Source organism: Thunnus maccoyii, chromosome 10, assembly GCF_910596095.1.
Source record: "Thunnus maccoyii chromosome 10, fThuMac1.1, whole genome shotgun sequence".
Classification (NCBI taxonomy): domain Eukaryota; kingdom Metazoa; phylum Chordata; class Actinopteri; order Scombriformes; family Scombridae; genus Thunnus; species Thunnus maccoyii.
The window spans coordinates 18797232-18820949 of record NC_056542.1 but is presented as its reverse complement, the minus strand read 5'-3'; the positions used below and the strand labels follow the sequence as shown (position 1 = coordinate 18820949).

Below are 23718 nucleotides of genomic sequence, written 5' to 3'. Positions count from 1 at the left end.
CTCTTAAGATGAACAACAGATGATTAAAACCGGTCTAATGATGTGATGCAGAGACAAATCCTGGATCATTTCTGATCAGTGGGAGGCCCACAATTCAAATAAAACTCATTTGGATGTAATATCAACATCAAAAAGTGTCACCTGATTAAATTATCAATTCAAAGTCTTGAAAAGTTGACAGATGTCTCTGTCTGCAGATATGGATCTAGACGTCTGAATTGTTTTCAGTGAGACAAATGACAACCAGTGTGTTCGGTATACCAGTTTGTTTATCTGCTCACTGTCTGGTTTGCCTGCGTGTGCTTTTACCTCTTTTGGCATCCACAACATTCACAGCCTTTATGAGCAGGGTGGCGTTAGACTCTGTGTACTCCACAAACACCAGCAGAAGCTTTAGGGCTGTCTTCACCACTAGACGGAACTACACAAAGAAAACAAAACAAAAACACAGTTAATACAGAAACTACAGTTCAGCCTCTAAGTCCAAGCACTTAACACACAATCCATTTGATTCCAACTGTAAACTTTTGTGTATTTGTTCACACTCATGGACCTACATGACACAGCACGTGTGAATATGTGTTGCCTTAGAAATTTCAAATGCTAAGTGGTATCGTATTGTCTTATAAAAGCTTTTCCTGTCTGAACCATCTGGAGTGGTTTGATAAGAGCCATGTGTGACGTTGAGGCAATACTAAATAGACCTTTTACAGCTCATGGGAACGCACTGTACAACATAGCATTTCCATATTGTAAGCGTGACAACAGCACAAAAGTTAAAAAAAAAAAAGGCTTAAATCAGAATAAAATAAAAACATAGCAATGATGACCAGGGAACAGAGAGAAGTACTGCGAGATAACTAAAGCAGCCTTCTAACAGATATATACACTCCCAAATTTACTAAAATGTGAAAAGACGAGAGAAATACTATGAGTAGGAGAGTAACAGGCCTGATACAAACCAGAGGTGTCAATGTTAATTTGCCTAAGAGTGAAAATCAGCATCATGTCAGAGGCAATAAAACCATGAGAAGTAATTTAATGCCTCTGAGCAGCCGCCACATCAGCAAACTGACTAGACAAGCAACACCCAAATCATCATTGTCGAAATGACTGTTAACGATGGAGATTTGCCACATAAAATGATTGGAAAGACGAGGTTTTGATTAAAAAAAACAAAGATGATGCCAAACATTATATCAAAATGTACACAGGAAGGCAGAAAATTAATTAGTAGGAACAAAAAACAAAACAGACTGACACTGGGGAGAGGCAAGAGAAGCTATGCAGTTCCCTCATCTGCTGCAAGCCTGTTGCACATGAAACAATTTGCCCACTAGAGGGCTGAGTTCACCACAGTGACATGAGCTCACATTGACAAAGCAGTGAGGTATGAAATTTCAGAGTATATGATTATTTCAGATTTGTCAGTGCACAGATGGTGTTGCTGAGTTGATTTTTACAGTACATCTACTGTACTGGAGGAGCTTTGTGAAAATTAATGTTCATATTCTTTACCTTGGACCCGACCAGGCTGTAAAGCCACTGGACTGTTTCATTGTGAGATATGAGGCCATTCATCCCATCCACATACAGCATTATCTGTCCAAGAGCTGGAGAAAGAGAAAAAAAAAGAGAGATCGACAGACAGAGATAGGGTTTGGTTAAACATCTATCGTTCCAATTCTGTTATATTCTTTATGTCTATAAAAACTGACCATCACATTTGTCTTGTTCAACACCCAAAATAACTAGAAAAACAGTAAACTCTGCATGTTTTTGTGTGTTTTGAACATTGTTCATGAATGTCAGAGTCTCTCTGTCTTTAGATTGTGAAACATGTGTGTGAAGAATGATGTAGTACAGACAGAAAGGTAAGATATAGAGTTTTTGGAGGGAGTGTAGTCTGTATCTCTGGTATGATAAAAATAAAAGATAATTTAAAATTAATAACATATGAAATATTCATTTCAAATCATTGGGAGAATTCAGTCCACACTGTGTGTAAGAGGATAATATACATGTATTATATAACTTCTGCCTGTGCTGTGTACAAATGCACACATAGTAGCCAAGACAACTACACACAAACAGATGTGTATTGTTGTGAAAGGTGTTAATGAGAGTCCTCTCCCCATTATGATTAAAAACTACATAGAAACTGGAGCTGTTGTGGAGATAAACTTTTCGAAAACATTTCAGGCAAAGACCAAAAAAAAAGAAAAAAGAAAAAAGAAAAACAGCACCCGTCCAGTCATCCCTCAAGTCAATGGAGATGACTGGAGGGAAAATATTTGAGCAGACTACCTCACTGGATGCTGACATGACTTCCATCTGTAACAGGATACATAAATAAGAACAAAATAAGAGCCAAGGGATCTCAGTGGGGGGCAGTAAAAGTGTAGAGCTTCTGTTAAAGAAGGAGCTGGGGGGAAGGGAGAGAAACACTGCTGGACAGACAAAAGCCCCTTTAAATATGTAGCCTTTTTTTTTTTTTTTTTTTTTTACAGTCAGTGCTTCATCTCAGTGGCCGTCCACACACAGGGAGTTACTGCATTCAGCAGACCACATGAACAGGATGAGCTCAGCTTGACCCCGCTGCGACTAAATGTGATACATAAGCTGACAGTGAAAAAAGAAGAACTATGAACATGCAAAAAACATAAGAGAGTGGAACAGTTTTGGAAGGCCTATTTGACTAGGGGGCTAAAACACCTGAGAGTTTAGTCATGAAATTCCTTTCACAAACATGAGCAAAGTGATGTGTTCGTAGTGATCAAGTTCAGAGATGTATTAATAGCTGAAGGATTCATGGGCTGCAAAAGGTGAAACACCAGGTGCTTTGTAATGTTAAAAATCCTGGAAAAAAATAGAGCAATAGACAAAAGTTTCATCTCTGACAACAACTAAATAAAATACTTAAACAGACTTGCAGAGAATTCCTTTCAAGACTCCCATCTAATCTCCTCTTGCTGTGTTTAAAACAACTCCTTATAACATCTGATGATGAGAGGCTGCAGCTTCTGTCATATATTTTTCCTCTCCTCTTCTCTAGAGGGGCATGAAAATCGTGAATACGCTGTAGATAAGCCAAAATTCCCAGGTGCAGCTGCTGTGTGTGCATGGTGCGTGAGAGTGTGTGGGTAGATGCATGAGTGCATGTGTGTGCGTCCCATGCTGACGGCCCGCTGCAGCAGCGGCAGTTCATCTTTTATCAATCAGGGTTAATTACTCACAACATGTCAGGCCAGAGCATTCCTAACAGTCCTCTCCTGCTGCGAGCTCTGAGCCGGGTGTCACAGCAGTGAGCAGCACGGACAATATGGCGTATCAAAGCAGACCACATCAGAGTGTGTTTATGAAAACATGATTAACCCCCTCAGTCAGTGCAGACTAGAGTGTCACCCTCTCGCGTAACTCCCCCACTTTGTATGGGACCACCGCTGACAGATGAGTGACAGCAGTAATGAAATGACATACAGCTGCTCTACTGAGTCCAGAATGGATTCCTATAGATTCCTAGCATCTAAAAAGTGGCTGAAATAAGGAGTTATAGTGATTCTTAATACAGGATTCTGAGAAAAGTAATGGTATCTCTAACCAGGACACAAACAGCTGTGACTTTTGCCGGATGAGTAATGAGCTACATGCTTCTTTTTGAATTGGTAGCCGATGTCTGACCTGCAGTATCATCACTGCGCAGACTTTTATCTCTTGACTGCACCTGTGTACAGTATCTGCCCTGGTGTGCAGAGGTTTTGAGGAATGTCTATTGAAAACAGGGGTGAGAAAAGATAGGTGGCCTTAATGAGGCTTTTAAATGTGTCATTACACAACATGAATGTTCAGCTGCTGACAGATGAGACATTAGTGATTGTTCCCAAAGTCTACCACATAATGAAATGACTTTTAGATCATTCTGACATATTATCATAAGACGTTATTTAAAGATATTACAGATAGGTTACGGTTTTCTCTTTTACTTGAGCATGCAGCCAAGTGAAATAAAATCAGAATGAATGTCTATATCATATGTGAATTTAATTTTAGTGAGCAGCTAAGATACAGAAAAGATACGGTATGCAAACACGCCAGAAACCACACAATCATTACCTTTTCTCTCAGATTCATTAAAACTGCTGCTTCATGGAATTATTCAGTGCCAGCTGCCATTTATGTACATTTCAACTTTAAGTACCAGAAACCACATGGACTGCAGTTACCCTGTGAACAGTTAGGTAAAACGATACCGTAACTGTTTCAAAAAAATAAAATTACCTTCCATTATGGGAAACTGCAACCAGTCTGGTCAGAAACAGTTTAAAGGAAACATCTAATTACTCTCAAAGCAATCACTTTTCTGAACTGCGAATGGAACTTATTTCCACACACTTGTGATTAAATTAGTCATGAAAGAGCTCTGGAAAATGAAAAGTTACCTGTGGGTTGCAATTCAGGCTTTAAAATGTGTGATCATATCATAATAACGTAGTGTACGACCCCCCCCCCCCAACCCCCGCCCCTTGTACCTTTGTGGATAACGGCAAATAGCTGAGACTGTGGCTCTAGAACCGGGGATTTGTTTTTAAACTCTACAACAGACAGTCATCAATAACTTTGGAAGAGGGTTAATAAGAAGAGCATGTGAGTGCTGAGTCTGTACAGGACACCCTCCACTTCAAGCGCTGATCTGGGGCCAAAAATGTGGGCCTCCATTCAAGTAATCATGAGCAGCTCTAAAATACCTCACACAAAGTACAACAATAACATTGCTCAGTCCTTTTGCATGTATGTCACGTAATGAGATGTTGGCAGACAATGAGCTGCCTTCAAAGCACAGTGATTAGAATTTAAATGTAAGCCATTATGGGAAAGGATAGCTGAGGAAGAAAGATTTAGCTTAAAAGAAACTTGGAAGTGTTCAATGAGGAGTCTGGCAGCTGTGCAGCACTCTCACACTCAATTTCTTTCAATACTTAACATACATTGCCTTGAGAGTAAATACAAGATTTGAATGGTATCAAGATGCAGAAGAGAACCTACTGACTGGAAGAGACAGACCCAATTCCTGTGTCTGAACCAGAAACTCTAAGAGAAAACTCATGCAACTGAGTGGAAGTGTTTCTTAAGGGCCTCTCCCTCTCATAAACCACAGCAATTATCTTCCACAGCCCCAGGAATGTGCAGGAAGGGCTGCTCCCTGACCACTGTTGAGGTGAGAAGCAGTCTGAGGTCTGGGTGGCAGCACCAACACGAGCCAGCTGACTCATATGTTGTTGTAAAAAACATAAAGACAACCTTATCTGTGAAGATGCAAGAAATTGACTCAACAGCTTCCCCTCTACAAACCCCGTCCACCACATTTTGGAATTCATCAAAACTGGGTCAGCCAAACTGTCAGTCATCATGCAACATTTATTTTACCATGACTTTGGGAGAGAGGCCAAATCTCCAACCCTTACAGGGCAACTTAGAGCCTCTTATCTTGTTATGCTCTGCATTAGCTGGGAGCTGCACTCACAGGTCTCCCCCTGTATCCACGTGAGCCGGACGTGCTTTACTGCGAGGTCTGGCAAAGACGTTTTACGTAGATTCTTGTTCTATTATGTCACTAAAATCACTGTTATTATTATTTAAATTTCAAAATGTGGATTTTACTGCCCTCACTGGATTCTGGGAACATACAGGAAGTGACATGGATAATCACTCAAAATTGACCTGTGAATTTATTGCTTCTCACGTCCTCTTTATAGTTAATATTGATAATGAGTGATCAGGTACATTAAGGCATCTTACATCAAACTCAAGAATTCAAGAATCTCTGAATGTGTATATATTGGTAATTTCTAAAGTTTTCCTGCTGGACACAAGATGTCTCCTACTTCACTAAAAAGTCAATTCTCAGTGTTTGTGCACTGGAGGCTTCAAGTTTCCACATCACACTTGTGTATGTTGAATATTGGACCACGATTGGCTCCAAACTAGTTGTGATCTCACAAATCATGCTCATAGGTCCACCCCTTAAAGTCTGATTTTAAGTGAGCTCGGAGAAACTTTCCACTTTCTGAAGATGAATGTGAAAACAGCCTTCTAGTGTCAAACTGCACATACATTATTCTGCACAGTGAAGCTCAAACATCCAACTGAAGGAACAAGAAGAAAAACATATTTTTGAGTGGAGGGGGACTGTAAATAACCTTGCTTCAACCGGCGTAAGACAAACATTTTTAATATTACATAATGTTTAATATACTGTAGGTTCTGCCCACTCTGTAAAAGTAAATATTTAGAGCAGTATTTGATGATTAATGAATGTTGTGGCCACCTGGAGGCAGTGAAACAAGTTGTAAACACAAATGGATACACAGTATTATCACTTCATAAAGTGTTATGGCCAACATGCTAGCAAACAAGTACCTATTTATACAGCAGACATGGCGCAACATTAGTAGTCATTTAGAGTTGTGTTTCAATGAAAGTAAGTCCATATTCACTCTTCTTTAGCTCTTCTTTGGCCTCCAGCAACTCTTAAGGGAAATATCTGAGTCTTTGGCTGGTAAATGCTCCATTATGTTCACCTGCTAGTCAAAAACTTTGCATAGTGCAGTATGCAAAGTGGGTTTATCAATTTTTTTTCTCTGAAAACAGCTGAAAACAGGGTTGATGAGAGCCGTGACAGTGAAGTTAAACAGTAAAGTCTCAAGCCATAAAACCAAAATAAGCTGAAAGACACTAAAACGCTCCGTAAACTGGGGGGAACCGCAGAGTTTTTTCTTCTCTGTGGCTTCATCACAAAGAGCAACTCCTTTCACAGTACACACAGTGATTTAATGAATTGTTAATACAAAAATATTGATTACAGCAGTTTTTCATAAAAAAAAAAACATTCCTTGTGTTGGGTTTTTTTTCTGCACAATCTAGTGTCTTGAAAAAAAGTAGTGAAACTGTGTTTAATGGCACTTTGATCATGTTAAAAGCTGAAAATTCCTTCTGTTACTGGCATTTATCATTACTGCATCCATGCTTCAAGCTAGATTCAGATTGAGAGTCTGTCTACCATAAAAAGACAAGTTTATTACTCAGGCCAATTAAACAGCTCTTACTGTATATGAACTGGATAAGACATGTTCATGGGTTACGTTCCATTTGTTGTTCAGCTAATCACCCAGGCCATTAGAGCCAGACAAACAGTGTCTGCCAAACCTATTTCAGTCACCAAGCCGACTGCCAGACTTACATTAAGTCACATACAGTAAAACAACAGGGGGATGCTTCGATTTCAGACCTGAATACATGTCTGCCAGCATTTGACACAATTTACCGTGGGCCTAAGCCCAAACAAATTCCCTAAAGACAAACAAACAAACCTAATGGAACAATAGCATGAAGTAAAGCAGGGGAGGCTCGCCATTATTTGGCTGAGCTAATTCTACAGGCACTGCAGACCTGGTGAACTACTGCAGTGCTAAGCAGGCCACAATGAGTTGAGTTGAGTAGACTACAGCACTGTAAGAAAAATTCAAATGCTAAAATATGTACTACTTTCTATACATCTCTACTTCCTCTGTATTCAAAGAAGTATAAAGCTAATCGCTTAGAGGGCTACTACAGAAATTTTAGAAAATCATTTCAGGACAATGAAAAAGTGGAGAAAGCCCAGCTGATGAGCTTTTCCACATCTCATCCAAGCGGGGAAGACTTTGGAGAAAAGCTACCGCATGACATCCACCCACTTGTAAAGTGAACTGAAAGATGAGCTGCTGTAAATTCTTACTGCTCTTGAGAGAATAGTGGTGTGATTCGCTCTGGTTCTGGCCAGCCATATGCTGAATGCAGTCCCAAAAAACAGTCAGCTCACAGGAATCAGCCGTAAAACCCACTTGAATGCAGAGCATTTGAGTCTATGCCTGTGTGCTACATTTCTGTAAAAGATTTATTTTTTTTCCAAATTATAGTTTATGTATCTTAGTCTGCAAGGTCAGAGATGATAAAATAAGAGCTAGAGAAATGAACCAAATCAAACAGTTCTTATAATATAATTAGCTTGTATAGTGAATTCTGTTACAGTATAAAAGGCTCCATCACAGGGTTGTAACTCCACTGCCAGTGAGTTTGCGAAGGCTGAAAACTTCTACAGATGAAGGGAGAAGAAAAAAGGGGGGAGGAAGAATATAGGTCAGGCAGGTGGGGTTGAATTGGGTTCAGATGCAAGCTGTCTGCTCATGTGAGGGGGATCTGAAGGGGTCTGTGGGGGTCTGACAGAGGGGGAGGACAGGGTGGAATGTATCCGGCAGGAACATGGCTGTACGCTTAACCAAAAACAAGACAACAGGTTATGTTTTCCATTCAGTTAAAGGTTGCTTGGTCAAAAGTTTTTTTGCCTCATTAAAACTTGACCTGTACAGTAGGTAAAGGATTTTTAAAATTTCAAAAATTTCAGGCTGTTTTATTTTTTCAGTGGAGTATAGTGTATGTTTCATTGCAGCCTGTATGTAAGCTGGTGATTTAATTAAATAGAAAGAGGCCACGCTGGAGGCAAAGACAAAATGTTGCCAGTGGAGTTGAGAAGTTGTGGGCTGAAACCATGTGTCGCGCTCATTTCCTAAATTTCCTCTGACTAAATGAAGTCATTCCTGTTATCCAAAAGTCTCAGACAGGTACAGGAGGCTGAATTATGTATGAAAATATTATCGGCTTTTTTTTAGCAGGAAAAAACCTGATGAGCAATGACGATACCTTTTTTTCCAAATGAGATTCTTTATATTCATGTTTTTCTTTTTCGGGGAGATGGGGTGGACCAGGTTAGGGTTAGGGAATATTATTATTTATATCATAAAATGAAAACTAAAACTAAGACAAAAAACTGTCAGTGGCCCTTGGATCAAAACCTGCACCTGTAAAAGATAAATGCAAACAAATGCGTAAGAGAGAGTGAGTGTTTTGCATATTGAAGAGCTTTGCACAAAAGGCCATCAGGAGCAGTGAGTTGCAGGAGATGGGGTGAAAAAAATACATATGTCCCCATGGGATCTCATTACAGATCAGGAGTTCAACTTTCTATTGGTACGACAAGGGCATTCCTAGATATCTTCTTTTCACTCCAAACACAGAGCTTGTCCACATATGTGTGTCAGCAGTTCCTTTGTTTTCTCTCTCTCACATTTCCTTTATCCTTGAGGAATTACCAGAGACTTTCCTCATCTTTTCCTGTGCATCATTCTTGCCTGATCAGAAAAACAAGGAAAACATTGCACCTATAATAAGCAGTTTTGCACAAAGCTGCTCAGCCCAGCGTAGACAGAATGGAAATGTTTATCCAGACGATGGGCCATAGTAAAGGTCTCCCCCCTCTTGAACAGGCGACCTATAACACAGCCAGACAACATAATACACACTGTTTCCAACAAGAGCTTCCAACAGCACTGTTAACCCAACCGTGCCTGGGCTTTCACTTAATGCTCAGCAAAATGGTCAAACCAGAGAGGTCAGAATTCAGTTAGTTAAATATACAAAAAACTCAGGTCAGGGGATTACACATAAAACATTGGGCCTCCGGCTCGTATGTTTTCTTATTTTCCTCTCATATTTGTTCTTGCACAAAGCAAGAGGAAAATAAGAGAATCCTACGTGGGATTCAACAAACTCTCTTAACTGCCTGAACTCATTTCAGCCTGATGAATGTCACCTGTTCACGAGGAGGTGCGCGTTCGTGAGACTTGATCATTGGTATAATTGACGCCCCTAAAATTGCCATATAAGGCTCCTTGTTCCGCTCCGTTTGTGGGTGAGTTTCATTCACAAAAAATTCCCAAAGTGTGAAAACACTGCACAGCTTCAATTCCTACTTTCAGAAATCAGAAGACAAACACATGGAGACCTGAAAGAATGAGAAAATATGAATTCAGCTAACACGTCATCGAAGCAGCTCTGCGCTGTGACAAATGTAAAGAGGGAACACTTTGATGTGAAGTAAGATGCTAAAAAAACATCTTTCTAAAGCAAAGTAGTCCCAGAGATATTAGAGAGAATATTATAATCTGCAGGTAATGTTACATTGTCAGCTGCAACACAAGATGATATTGGACAGAGACCTGCAGAAAGACAACGAGGCAGCTGTTGGGAGTGAGAAGTTTCCTAGCAAATACTGAAATGTAGAAGTTGCTGTGCCAAAATATGGCCATAAAATCATAAAATCTAAAAAAACCTTTCAAATTAATTGGCAGCCATGATGATGAAAATATAAACAGAAAATAAATTTTAAGTTTGTTTTACTTATACATTATACATTTTATACACTCCAAATTAATTCAGATTAGGACATTGTGATTGTAAATCAAACAAGTGTTTCTCCCCTGTGAAGAAAGCCAGAGATGATCTATTCATGACACGTATGACAAAGAAAATTGATGAATGCCACAAATTATGACAACATCCATTTGGCAGCTGTTCTTGAGCTTTGAATCGTATCACACAATTTTCCTCAGCAGATGGAGTTTGTCTAGTTGTCACAGAATTGTAGATGCTAAAATTTCCATTTCCTTCTGAAAACTTTTAGTCTTGTCCATGTTGACACTAAAGTTGAGATTGAAAGTTCCTTCTTGACCTAGTTTTAGAAATCTGAGTAGTAGTAACATTAGCTAGAAGGGATTCATTTCTACGAGTGCATTATTATCTCAACACAATAACACATCTAAAGTTAGTCCAGCATCCAACTCACTTTTTTACGTGAACAAATGATTCAATGCTTCCAACAATACTTACCTAGTTTGTCAAAAGATATGAACTTTAATTATTCCTATATTGGTGTCATGAAGGTCTAACAGTTTGCAGGTTATCAATCCAACCAAGCACTACAGCAGTTGGTTTTACCAATTAAACCGCCTGCTGAAAAAGGAGAAGTGAATAAGTGAAATTAGCAGCTGCTTTGTTTGTTTACAGTGAAGAGCCTCTTGGATCACACACTTTTGGCACACAGTTGAAAACCACTTCACTGATGTGTCACTGGATATTCTGCTTTGCTGACCGGCCACATTTAGTACAACATTTTATGCCACTACACTGAGAAACACTATAAAGTCCAACCATTATTTTAACAAAAGGGTCTTGTGTTTCAGGTGCATTTGTAGCTTTGTGAGAAAGACTGCTGCCCACTAAAGTTACTGCTGTGTGACACTAAAAAAGCTGGACTGAGCGCTGTTCCAGGTCCCAGACAGTTTAAGAGGCAATGAAACACTTGACTAGAGCACATCTCCCTTTCTCACTGAGGTTCTCTGAGCAGCTCCCTCTGGAAACCAGGAAGTCAAGGTGCTTTAACTTGTGGCATTGTAACGACCGTGTCATTAAAAACAGGAGACCTCAAAATGGTAGCAGGAGAAAGAGAGAGAGGGAGATACACAGATAGAAAGAGAGAGGAAGAAAAGATGAGATAAAAGCACCAAGTGAAATATGGGCATGACTTATTTCATACAGTAATACTTTTGGACGGTTCACAACATGACTCCCATTTCTGTGGAAGCTTTAAATTCATGAGTATAAGTTATAGCATGTAAGCCTGTGTATATACAATATAATACAGCATGAAATGAGATATGGCCTTCTGGGTATGAAAGTAATTTATGGAATGTTTAAGAATGTGTTTTCCAAAAATGTATCCAAGACTTATTTGAAAGGTGTAAAAAAGATTGTTTCTCGAAATTCCTATAGATCAAAAACTTAAGCTTCACTTCCAATTTTATTCCACCGAGGCTTAGAGATGGTGAGTGTTTTGTAAACAATAGTGTGCAGACAGAAATGGCAAGGCCTTCAAGAGGTGCAAAACAGAGAAAGTGTAGCTAAAAACATAGCTTATGGTGAGGAATGTCAACAGTGAACATTTCAAAGCCCGGAATAATTGCTTCAAGTTGACTGTAATTGGTTTGTTTTTAATCTGCCCTCTGTCTGCCGCTCCCATTTTTACAGTTACCACTTAAACACAGTTGTTACATGTGTTAGCGCTCTTTTTGTAAATACTAGAAATGGAACCTTGATCCAGGAAAAACCTTGTTGTTTGTATGATTATTTGTACTAGTTTTGCTTATGATAATTGGTACTATAGCCATGTCCTCATTCAACCGCTGGCTGTCGAGGTGGTGTCAAGCAAATGACATGGGTTTTATAGATAATTGGTGGACTTTCTGGGGAAGATCTGGTCTGATTAGGAGAGACGGCGTACATCCCACTTTTGAAGGTTCAGCTCTCATATTTAGAAATATGGCTGAGTTTGTTAGACCAAAAGCATGACAACCTAGAGACAACTTTAATTAAAACTCATCCGAAAATCTTGTTCTTAGTCTTTCACACCCAACTTGGAAAACTTAACAGCCAATTCTATTTGTTATGGTGCACCGTCCTCCTGGTCCGTACTCTGAATTTTTATCTGAATTCTCAGAGTTTTTATGAAGTTTAGTCCTTAGTACAGATAAAGTAATTATAGTAGGTAATTTAAATATTCATGTGGATGTTGACGATAGCATCAGCACTTCGACTCAACTGGATTCTCACCTAGCGTAAATAAATCCACTCACTGTCTTAACCATACCCTCAACATTGCTCTGACATATGGCATCGAAACTGAACATTTAATACTCTTTCCACAAAATCTTATTTTATCAGACCATTTATTAGTAACTTTTGAATTCCTATTACTGGACTACATGCCGTTAGACAAAAATGTCTTCACCAGATGTCTATCTGATAGTGCTGTAGCTAAATTTAAGGAAGCAATTCCATCAGCATTTAATTCAATGCCATGTCTCAATACAACAGAGGACTCTTATGCTAAGTTTAGTCCCTTTCAAATTGACCATCTTGTTGATAGAGCGGTAGTGCTCACTGCAAATGACACCCAACCACCTGAAATTCAAAGTAAACATCATGAAAATTTGAAAGGATATGGTGTTCCACTAAACTGGAAAAATGTTACTTAGTCTGGTAAGATAGTCTTAAAACATACAGGAAGGCTCTCTGTAATGCCAGAGCCACCTATTATTCATTAATAGAGGAGAATAAAAACAGCCCTAGGTTCCTTTTCAGCACTTTGGCCAGGCTGACAAAGAGTCATAACTCTATTGATCAATGTATTCCTATAGCTCTCAGTAGTAATGACTTCATGAGCTTCTTTAATGATAAAATTCTAACAATTAGAGACAAAATTCATCACCTCCAACCCTCAACAGGCACCGATTTATGCCCAAACACAGGAACCTTAGAAACAGCTGTAAAACCTGATATATATTTAGACTGTTTTCTCCAATTGATCTTCCTGAACTAAATTTAATGATTTCTTTGTCTGAACAAACCTCTCAACCTCTCCCTTAGACCCCATCCCAACTAGGCTGCTTAAGGAAGTTTAAATGCAACATTTAATTGGCATCAAAGGAATTGTATTAAGCTGGTTTAAGTCCTATTTATCAGATTGATTTTAGTTTGTACATGTTAACGATGAATCAGGAACACTTAGGAACACTCCATAAATGTTCATTGTTATGCAGATGATATCCAATTATATTTATCAATGAAGCCAGATGAAACCAATAAGTTAACTAAACTCCAAGCATGCCTTAAGGACATAAAGACCTGGATGACCTGCAATTTTCTGCTACTAAACTCAGACAAAATTGAAGTTAGGCCGTATTTCACACCTCCACAGGGTTGTGCGGAGGTATCTTCACCAGGTTGGTGAAGACCCTTTCTTTCACATCTTTTTAAAAATGTGTCAGGAAGCTGTAAGCAAAGCCTAACTTTACTTTTAACGTTATCAAATGAAGAGAAATGTCCTCCCCTCCTCCTAGTAACATATTTGTCCTCCCTCATGGCAGGGTTGTATAGCTCTGATCAGTCTGATTGTTGGCTGTGATTGGTCACCACAGCATAACATCGGGTTGCATTCTCCAAAAGTTGATTCTGGTTCAACTTTCTAGCTGCAGCGGCCTGTGGCACCCCTGCCACCCCGACCCTTGCAGCCTAAACGCAATACCCCCATTCAAATGAATGGGAGGACTGGCTTTTCACTGCAACCCATGATTTGGTGTGAATTCAGCCTCATTGTGCTTGGCCCTTAGAAACACATTATTTAATGATAAAGCTACTCTGGGTGGCATTACTCTGGCCTCCAGCACCATCATAGGGAATCTGGGAGTTATCTTTGATCAGGATATGTCTTTTAACTCCCACATAAAACAAATGTCAAGGACTACCTTTTTTCACCTACCTAACATTACAAAAATCAGGCACACCCTGTCTCAAAAATATGCAGAAAAAAGTTATAATGCTGCCCCAGCAAGTCTCTAAAGACTCTCCAGCTGGTCCAGAATGCAACTGCACGTGTACTGACACAAACGAGAAAAAGAAATCATATTTCTCCCATTTTAGCTTCTCTGCACTTCCCTGTAAAATCCAGAATAGAATTTAAAATCCTTCTCCTCACCTACAAAGCCCTTAATGGTTAGGCACCATGATATCTTAAAGAGCTCATAGTACCCTATTATCCCACTAGAAATACTGCGCTCCCAGAATGCAGGCTTACTTGTGGTTCCCAGAATCTGCAAAAGTAGAATGGGAGGCAGAGCCTTCAACTATCAGGCTCCTCTCCTGTGGAACCTCGGACCAGCCCCTACTTATACTGCTTTAGGCTTAGACTGCCGGGGGACTTCCCATGATGCACCGGGCTCCTCTCTCCTCCTCCTCCTCTCCATCTGTATGCATTCATGTACCATTAATGCATGTTACTAACTTGGCATCTTCCCATCTTCTTTTGTGCTTTCTTGTCTCGCAGGAGACCTCCGGCTACGGGCTGACTGCTGTCCAAATGACGCCCACCACTGCTGCTATTATTATTAGTTATTTTTGCCCACTGCAACCGCTATTAATATTAGTCATATTTCTATTATGATTATTGTTATTGTTATTATTGTTGTTGCTGTGCTTCTCTGAGTCTCTCTCTCCCCTCTCCCCCTCCCTCTTTCTGTCTCAACCCAACTGGTCAAGGTAGATAGCTGCTCACCTAGAGCCTGGTTCTGCTTGAGGTTTCTTTCTGTTAAGGGGAGTTTTTCCTTGCTGCTGTCGCCAAGTGCTTGCACATGGGGGAATGTTGGGTCTCTCTAAATTAAAGAGTACAGTCTAGACCTGCTCTATGTGAAAAGTGCCCTGAGATAACTTCTGTTGTGATTTGACGCTATATAAAAAAATTGACCTGACCTGGCTACTCTAGGGCTATTTTTCTTACTACAACGCAATTGTTTGAACTTGTTTGAAACTTCTTTGACCTTTTGCACAAGCTGGTTTCATTTTAAGGCTGTTGAATGTAGTGTTCTGTGAACAGCAATCTGGATGGCTGTCTAGTCTCTTTGTATCTCTACACTGTAGAATTTCTAATATGGGCTTGATGACTCAGTTTTAAGAATTGTAATTATTAGACCTTGGCTCACATGTGCAACAAGTATTGCCGATTAGGTAGCTACATATACGTGCAGTATGAGTGATATCAAACCTGCATTCATTTATTTTCTTGGCCACTTGGGGGCAGTGCAATAAGCTGTAAACACAATATTAACACATCACCACCTTATAAAGTTGTTCTGGTGAACATGTTAGCAAACCTTTGCCTATTCACACATCCAGGAGACATAGAGCAACATTAGCATTCATATGGAGTCATATTTCTGGCAACTTGAAAAATGTAAATCTATTATCCAGTCCCATTCCAGCTCTGGTTTGGTCTCTACCAACTCTACCAACAACTCGCTGCAAGATGTTTCAGTCTCATCCCCGGGTAGTCGGTAATTTTGTCTGTCTGTTGTTTGATACTGGGTATGTAGTGTGCTATGGGTTTATCAGAGCTTTATCTATGAAACAGCTGCCTGTTGCTGCTGGAAATGAAACAGATGAGAGCAGCGAGAGTGAACAAACAGTGGACCTATGGGACGTAAAATCTAAACAATGAGCAGAAAGATAAGATACTCCATAGACCTGAGGAAAACTGCAGAGTCTGGTGATAATTCGGAGTGGATTTCACACTATGAGCGACCCCCTGTCACACTACATTTAATCCATTCTTATAATTAGATTATATTTTATTTTAAAAAGATCCAGTTACAGTATTTTGCCTACTACCTGGATGTTAAAAGAGGCAGAAAAAAGTAACTTTTCTATAACTGTGAGGTGAGCACAGAGTTGTTAATTAAGGACCAAAGAGCCCGGGAGTAGCTTAAAATGTAGCACTAACAATAATTCATATATAATTGGTAATAAATAAAAATGTCAAAAGAAAAAAAACATTTTACAACCCCATGAGACCTTACAGTTAGACAAACAACATTCTTAACTACAAAACAGGCACTATGCAACATTCACTCAGCTTTTCATTTCATCAAAGATTGATAGTTTCAAGAACTATTGTAGAAAGTTTCTAAATGTGCATAGATGTTCTGTATTGAATGAAACATAACTTCTGTGTTCATCTATTTTTTTTTAAATGAACATGCAAATGCATTTTTCTAAATTAAGAATGAATAACCCTAATGAACCCTTGTGGCATTTTAGTGTTTGTGGCATTAGGACTGCATGTACAGTTTACAGGAGGACCAGATTGCATAGGCACCTCTGAAAAAGTGACCTCACACCCATTCTCCTGATGGGGTGATAAAGGCATACAAGGTCTCCCCTGGGTCAGAAACGCAGGCCTCCAACAAGCTAAGCCCAGGTCTGGAAGCCCTCCGAGCCAGGTGTGAGGGGCCCAGAGAGGGACCAGACCCGAGTCAGGCAGACCCAGAAAATACCCACAACACTGGGGGAGCACTAACTGGCCACAGACACCTCCAGGGCTTTGGGAAGGCGGAATGAAAAAATGAGAAGAAGGGAAAAAAAGTGAGATGGTGTAGATTGCCGAGAGAGTGGCAGGAACCACCATTTACAATGACGGCAATGTTCCAAAGAGCTAAGGCTGGGAACCTGTTCTTGTAAAATGCATGCAGACTGGGGCGCATGTGCGACTGTGCCTTTTTTATCTACAAAAGACCCATAAGATTGATTTTTATTCATGAAAGAGAGCAAAATTGTTTTGTCGGGAGGTTTTTAATGCACTCCAGACAGATGGGTTCAAGACTGCATTCCGACTTCTTCTTCTTTTTTTTTTTTACTGGCCTCGACTTGAAAGACATTACAGCAAAAAAGACCACAAGAGAAGTGATCAATGTTTGATACCAAAACAATTACTGCTGTTGTGCTTAGTGCATTCTCTGTCTCTCTCCCTCTCTCTGTGTGCACGTGTGAAAATTTCAGGCATCTAATTTACTTCTCTCCTGGGAATCCTTATGACATAGCTCCTCTTGGAAGTCATCAACAGTAAAACAGCCAGATCTATATACATTTCTGACCTGTGCATCTGTGCTCCAGCACATGCTCTACTTGTGTTCTCCAACACATGGCTCACAAGGGAGGGTGATCTACTGCACTCCACATTTCCTCAGCTGGTCAGGAGAAATTAGGTCAGGAGTTGAAACAGGTTAAAGGGGCTTTTGGGAGAGTGGTAGTTTGGTTTAGTTTCTCATAGTGATGTAGAAACACACAAGGAGAAACTGTAGAGTCTGCAAAGATTAAGCGATAAATTAACACATGAAAGAATAACGACAGTCCCACAGAAACACACTGACACAGATGTTTTATCAGAACTCTTGGGGAAATGAAGGGGGAAAAAGGACAATAAGGAGGGGTGAAAAGATATGAGAAGTGGTCTCATCATTCACAGCACAATGACACTAACAACTCTTACATGTGGTAAACTCTTAAGTTTCCAAAAGCCTGCCATTCTCCTCCTCTGCCTTGTTTGGCCATTTAACCCGTGTGATTTATCTGTCTGAGTCAGGGACTAGGCTGAGTCCAGATGAAACATCAAACATTAAAGATCAGCCTATAGAAGTAGTCCAAGCAGGGGTCATGTTCATGTTTATAACCTGCCCAGGGGGCAACATCAGTACTCTGTCACAGATATCCGCCCTTTGCTCTTTGATTTTTTGATTAGAGAAGGTCAACAATGAGCAGGTTGAAAAATTAGAGAGCAAGCATGTAGGAACATTCTGCGTTTAAATGAATAAACATGACGGGGGCCAACATCTGATTACAATGTTTAAATCATGAGGGTCAACTCATTGTGACTCAGTTCAGCAAGGCTTAGTGAAGTAATAACAAAGAGGTGTCTGGGTTATGCAATTCCTGTTATGAAACAATTAACTAAAAAAGTTGGAATCAAATTATGTGTTTGTGTCTATGTGCATGTTTATCATGTTCTGTACATATAACAGAATACAAACATATAACACATCAACTAATAAAACCTGACATATTGGCTCAGGTTAAATTAAAAAAAAAAAAAGATAAGGGAACACATAAGGAGAAAGAAAGACGGCAGAAAGGAAATAAAGGGAAGAGGGGAAATTTGTTTTATGATCTGCAATATCCTGACAGAACTTTTATTAGCTACTTAAGCATGTGTGACCTGCCCCCTCACAGCGGGCTGTTAAATGGTAGTGACCTTGAAGCGAGCGGTCCTCTAGTATCTCCGAACATGCTGCCCCCGCCCCTCATCGACCTTAACACATATGATCTTTCACCTCACTGACATGGGACGGATAAATTAACCAGCTGCTCAACTTTGCCTAACTTCCACATTGTCTGTGGCACACATTTGAGTTTGTTTATGCGCTGGAAGTGTGTAAGTGTGAGAAGGTCATCGGACAGAATCATCAATTTACATGGTGTATGTAAACACATGTGGTTTTGGATAGGTTTATGGAAAGAAAAGTGTTACAGGATTGATTAATAACATCCTCAATTAGGCGGTGCTATAAATTGAGGTGTGAGAAAGTAGAGAAGAGGAAAGCATGTTGTTAATGTGATGAAGCAAAGCTGTGCTTTTCTGCAGTGGACGTACCCCTGAGGATATAATTCTGGTAGTTCTGGTCGGCTTCAGCTCCCACTTTTATCAAACATGTCAGTCCTTCGGCCACCACGAACTCGTGCACCAGGTCCTTGTCATCCTAGAAAGAAGTGGGAGAGAGAGAGAGAAAAATATTCAACATGCATCATACACTATGGACAGAGCCAAAGATAACACTGTTCCAATAGTTTTTTTTTTATAACTAACATTACTTTGATTTTTGGATTTAATTTGGCCTTCCAGTACATAACTATCCTCAGGGTTAAATACACCTTTAAGTGCATGAACATCTGGCTGCAAATCATAGACTAAGAATTAAAGAGCATGCAGAGAAATAAAGATCTGAAACATGTTGTCTCGTAGCACGGTCTTTTTACGTGACACTTGAGTTTTATGTGAAAAATAGTTAAATCAGTCCAAGAAAGCTCCAGGAACTGTTGAGATGATTTATGCCAAATTCAATGTGAATAAATTATACATACGCCTTGTATGTAGACACAGATTAACACACACACGCGCATACATAGACACACACACAAACACTGTACAAATTACTTGTTATGCCTGAAGCAGAAAATTTCATGCAACAAGACAACTCTTTCTCCGTTTTCAACACCTCTTTCACCGCTTTTCTGTATTATTAAGAAATGAAAATAAGTTGAGAGGCCAGGTAGGTACAAAGACTTCTTTATGTGATGTACTATTTGCCAGAGTGCACGAGCACACTTCTCATCACACCTATTACAAAATCCTCAGCTGGATAAATGTTATCTATCAACTATTTTCTACTTCCCGTCCTAGCCAGCATGTGCAATGAGCAGTGTAGCAAGTGGCCTCTCCACTTCATCCCACATTTCGTCCTTGATGACAAAACCACCTGCATCGCTCACACCTGTCAATGACTCCCTAATTCAAGGCCAAGCAGGAGGTTTTTTGCAGGATTGAACATTTTCTGATAGACTCTACTGTTCAGATGGGATAAAGAGGAAGACAGTAATAAACACTGTGGGGTGGTCAGGGCTCCTTCTCTCCCAGGAGGATGAGTAAGTGCTTCCAGAACAGTTTTACCATAGATCTGTGATGGAGACTCCAGTCATTTGGCAAACTGTCTAAACGTACAGGAGTGCATTACAGAAACAGAATGAACAGCAGTTCTGAGACACATACAGGAACGCTACAGTTCTGCAGTGTACAGACGTCATACTGATATCAGGTCAAGTGGATATTTCATTACACAACAAGAATGACCAATATCCTCTACGACTAAAACCCCACAAAGCTACTCATAGTGAGGTTTTCAGATCTATTCTGGGCCTGCATCAAAGTCTGTTGCTCTCTTTTCCATCCAACTGTCAGTTATCCCTCCCACTCTACGGCCGACTGCCCACCAGGCCAGCCCATCCCAGCCCAGTGTGTGAAGTATGACCAGACCTGAACACTCCACAGCTGCCACGAATGCAGACTCTCAGCAGCACAACTCTGCCTCAAGAAAACAATGCTGTGTGTGAGTGTGCACAGATGCATGTGTTTTGTCTACATGGAGTTCTTGCATGTGCATGTGTGTATGTGCACGTGCATATACAAAGCCCATGAACACAACACAGTAGTGGATACTTCTCATGCTGCATTTTTGAGATCATGACAAACATAAAAGGCAATGGAATTCATTGGATCTTGTGAGCTGCAGATATTCTTATGGGTCAAGGAAGAGCTAAAATAAGAGAGAAAAATAATTACCTGAAAAATCTGCTTGAGGGAAAAGAGGGCTCTCCGTAGCTCCCTTCCAGTTGAGTTGTAGAGTTTTTCTGTATGGAGAGAGAAAAGGGGGGAGTTTAAAAATCAGTAACATGTAGTATATTTCTATGATGTTGTCAGATAAAAAGTGAATAAAACAAATGGACAAGGGGTATAGGATGACTTTTTTTTGAAAAATTCAGTGCCTGTCTACTAGTGTATCAGTGTATCACTTGCTTTACACATGATGCATCCATGAACAACAAATTTTCCCTTCAAAATAACTTCCTTGTAATGTACATATCATTGGCAACAATTATCCCAAGTAGCTAAATGTGAAAAATATGCTGTGAGAGAAAAAGTGAGAGCACAAGAACAGTAGGAGCAACTCAGAGCACATCTGTGGAGAGTTAGTGAACAGTGGATGTTTCCTGCTGACAAAGCCATATCTGTAGCTTACCATAACACAAAGTCATGGCAGAAACTTAAGCCAATAGCCACCACAATGGCTAAGAAACAAGACACCCATTAATCAGTTATGGAAACTCCACATATTGCTAAAGGAGAGATATGACGGATGACAGATCCTTGTGATGCAGGCAAACACTTCCTGCAACTACTTTTGACAATCCTTCACCCTGCATGCAGTCTGCACAGTCTGCCAGGGAGTGGCAGCGTTGAGCGCAATCATAGTGTCTCACTTATCACTGCTGTGTGAGCTCTCTCTGACTCAGCAAAACCTGCCTGTTAACTGCTGCAGATGCAGCAACATACAGTCCAATCCATTGCAGTGCAGTACGTTTTAGTACTCCCACTCTCCGCCTCTCGTTCTCTCTCAGCAGTTTCTTTTTATTTACACATTGATTTTTTTATTGTGATGCACAATGTTACCTTTTCAGTGTTTGACAGATACATTCTAGCTTGAAGACATGATGATATGTCTTAACAAAAATCTGACAGGCATGTACACAATCAGGCATGAACACAGCAAAGCATTTTCTCTCTCTCTCTCTCTGACACACACTCAAACACAAACCTTCACACAGACATTACTAGCACTTTGCAATGTCACTCTAGTCTGTCTGTTGCGGCACTGCAGCTGTTGCAGTCATGACTGGACGGGCAGGAAGATGATTTATTGCTGTTGGTGCATGAGTGTGTTTGAGTTAGAACTTGTATACCCAAACATGCAAGTGACAGAAACAAATATGCAGCCACAACATATGTATCCTTATGTTGCCTTCTTACACCCTTCATACATATAAACATACACACACAAAAATCTCTTGTGCTCATGAGCTCCTTGTCTTTACAAACAGCTGCCGCTAATTCTATTCAAAAGTGTGAGAAACACACACCGATGAGTGCATACGCTTGGGATTCAGAGCAACAGACTTCTATTCATTATTGTTGTTGGCCTCCTCAGCCGCAGAGTAAATCCCTTCAGCTGATGAACTGAGAGAGCGAGAGAGACAGAGGGAAACAGAGAGAGAGAGAGAGACAGAGTGTATTGTTGCCTGCCAGTTCTGTGGGAACACACAGGCTACTTCTAGACACTGGACCAGACAGAGTGAGTACTCGTGGTCTGATGTCTTTGGGTGCCTTTCCAGTGACACACAACATTTTCACAACACACATAAAACTTCACACGCAGTGTATACTGCTAGTATATGTAAGCCCCCTAAGATAGATATCACGCAACATCATAAAATCCAACCCTGCACTCTATCAGTGAAAAGGATGTAAACAGGTCAACAAGCTGGTTTTTCTTTTAAATGATTAACACTATATTTTACCTCAATGGCCCCTCAATTCATCTTAATAATGTTAAATTTAAGTCAAAGTTTGGTGTACAGCCTTGAATTAAAGTTCTGGTTAAAACAACGTTCTGGTATGTTCCAGGACATGTCATTGCAGGGTAAAGTTGTACACAACATTGATGTAATCCACTCTTCCTCAGACAGACAAGACACTGGAGATGCATCTGTGAAGCAGACTGCCTGGGACTGGGCCATATGTGGTTGAAAGGCTCCCATTTGATGAGGTTGCATACTGAAATCAAACACCTCACAATCCAATTCCAGCGGAGTTACTCATCTTAAGAGGATGTGTTGTTTCTAATTTATGACTGTGATGGTATTTGGTTTGAGTGGATCAGACCTTTAAATGTTTTGTGCATTCAGTGCCGTACATGGTTCAGATGGCTAATGAGTACATGAGTATTGGTCTTTTACGGAAAGTGTTCCAGCATGTCACTGGCAACAACATCCACAAGGAATAAATCTCTACAAGTCCAGAGGTATTAAGAGGGAAAGCTTTGTGATGTTGGTGATTTATGTCTTTATAAATAACAGGAAGAAATTGTGACTGGGCTTTTTTGGTTCTGCCCCCCCAGCTGTGGAACTCCCTGCCTGAGCATCTCGGGGTTGCCAAGTCGGCATCATTTTTTCAAATCTCTTCCCAAAACTGACACATTTTTGTAGTTGTATCTTTCCCCACTTTTATGTACTCCTTTTTAAACTCATGGTGACATTTTTATTGACTTAAACTAACCTTCGTCTTTTTCTTTTTAGTCTTTTTGTCTTGCATATCTTGTGGACAAAGTAAGGGCTCAGGTAGTTGTGGTTGATTCTTCACAATGTAAAAAGGAACTACAGCTTTGTAATTACTGCACCCTCCCCTGCAGGTCAAGGTAGGGCCATATCCATTGCTCTTTAACTCAGGAAGATGACTCAGAGTTCAGATTAGGGGTCTCTAAACATACAAGCTCTCTGATCACTGGAGTGGAAAGACAGAGGAAGATACACTGGGTTACTCATCACACCTTCTCCATACAAAAAGCAAACTTGATTTGTGGCCCTGTTTCAGCATTTAAATCCAAGTCTTGTATCGGTGTGCTCTTTTCCTTGTCAAAATCTTACTGTAGCTACACTTCCTCATGGACATTGAATGTTAATCAGTCAACAGATAAATTACACCCAGCACTGCTGAACAACCAGTGATGATTCTGCCCA

General features: G+C 40.1%; 1 protein-coding gene across 3 annotated transcripts in view; it reads right to left on the bottom strand.

Annotated features, from left to right (window-relative positions):
* Positions 1-23718, bottom strand: part of fhod3b (formin homology 2 domain containing 3b) — a 112556-nt gene that overhangs the window by 19091 nt on the left and 69747 nt on the right. For all 3 annotated transcript variants that reach the window (XM_042422810.1, XM_042422808.1, XM_042422809.1), the window contains exons 4-7: positions 20708-20775; positions 18965-19070; positions 1519-1613; positions 310-421 (exon numbers count right to left, since the gene is read on the bottom strand). In XM_042422810.1, coding sequence (XP_042278744.1) covers positions 310-421; positions 1519-1599 — 193 coding nt within the window. In that variant the 5' untranslated portion in view covers positions 1600-1613; positions 18965-19070; positions 20708-20775. The remainder of the gene's footprint in view (positions 1-309; positions 422-1518; positions 1614-18964; positions 19071-20707; positions 20776-23718) is intronic.